The 1,202-nt window shown below is 39.6% G+C and overlaps 1 protein-coding gene across 1 annotated transcript in view; it reads left to right on the forward strand.

Annotated features, from left to right (window-relative positions):
• Positions 1 to 1,202, forward strand: part of LOC110300153 (28S ribosomal protein S31, mitochondrial-like) — a gene marked incomplete at its 5' end in the record, with an annotated part of 14,554 nt that overhangs the window by 11,527 nt on the left and 1,825 nt on the right. Inside the window, one exon of the mRNA XM_029480683.1 lies at positions 477 to 659. Coding sequence (XP_029336543.1) covers positions 477 to 659 — 183 coding nt within the window. The remainder of the gene's footprint in view (positions 1 to 476; positions 660 to 1,202) is intronic.

Consider the following 1,202-nt stretch of genomic DNA (forward strand, 5'->3'; position numbering starts at 1 on the left):
CAGAGGTTTCCCCATGCGGTGTGTTAGAGGGAGACAGAGGGAAGTAACAAAGGTAGCCAGGTTCTCCCTAACAGGACTGAACAGGCATTAAACTGCAGGTTGATTGCTTCATAAAGTGCAACCTTTTGTCTGTCTTCTAGCATTATAAATCATAATTAAACTTTTCACTGTTTTCTGTCTTCAGTCACAAGTGTTGGCNTTACTGGCTTCTGTTTTTGCATATTTTTATAACCTCCTACAACACTGAGTTTTCTAGAACTTTCAGTTGAGTATTTTGAAAATTAAACTTAGCTGGTTTGTTGTGTTATAAAGCAAAAATGTAAGAGCATATATTCTTTTTCTACTTCCAAGTCCCGAAATCACGGCAGTGCAGCTTAAAATGTCTGATGTGGTCAGCATGATTATCTTTAATTGATTGTCTCATACATATTTTTGCCTTAAACAGTTTTAACATTTTACAAATATATCATACTAAGATGTGTTTTTTAAATGTTTTTATCTTAGGAAATATTTATTCAAGGGGAAAAGACTTTCAGTTTTTGATGTTAAGGCGTTTGCTGATGAAGCACCTGAACCAGGTTTGTTAAGAGGAGAACAGCCCTTTTCTAAGGAGAGAAGTACTCTGTCTTTCAGAAAAGGTCCTGGTGCCTTGGCTGTATAACAGCTGGGTATTTGCATTTTATATTTCTTCCTGTCATTGTCCTAGATCTGCTTATGAATAAAACTGCTGATTTGGGTCATGCTTCCCCCGTTCTGTGGGACCCTGGGGGATCAGTACAGCCAGACGAGCAATCTACGGATTGCCTGCCGCTCTTGGTCAGAAAGTTCCTCACCCGCCATTGCAGTATAGCTCACTGCTCTTCATAAAGGCCACTAACCTATGGTGCCTGCTTGTAAGCAGCTTACTGCCCAGAGTAGGAGAGAGCACACACACATTTATGAAATTAAAGACGCTCTTTTCCTTGACGTTCATTGGCTGCTTGGCAGTCTTTTACAAGGCTAACTCTTCATCTCCTTCATCTCATTGATTCTTTGTATATTGTTTTTGTTCGTTTCTGAAATATTGGCATCAGCTCTGATTTTGACTATCCCTCCCATCTGTTTTGGGATGGTGTTGGTTCTCCAGTGCCTTTGGGTACATCAGTAAGTTGTTAGAGACTCAAGACTTTCTGTATAGGTACTTAGTTCTCTATTTCTCTGGA

The sequence above is a fragment of the Mus caroli genome, chromosome 8 (assembly GCF_900094665.2).
Source record: "Mus caroli chromosome 8, CAROLI_EIJ_v1.1, whole genome shotgun sequence".
Taxonomy (NCBI): domain Eukaryota; kingdom Metazoa; phylum Chordata; class Mammalia; order Rodentia; family Muridae; genus Mus; species Mus caroli.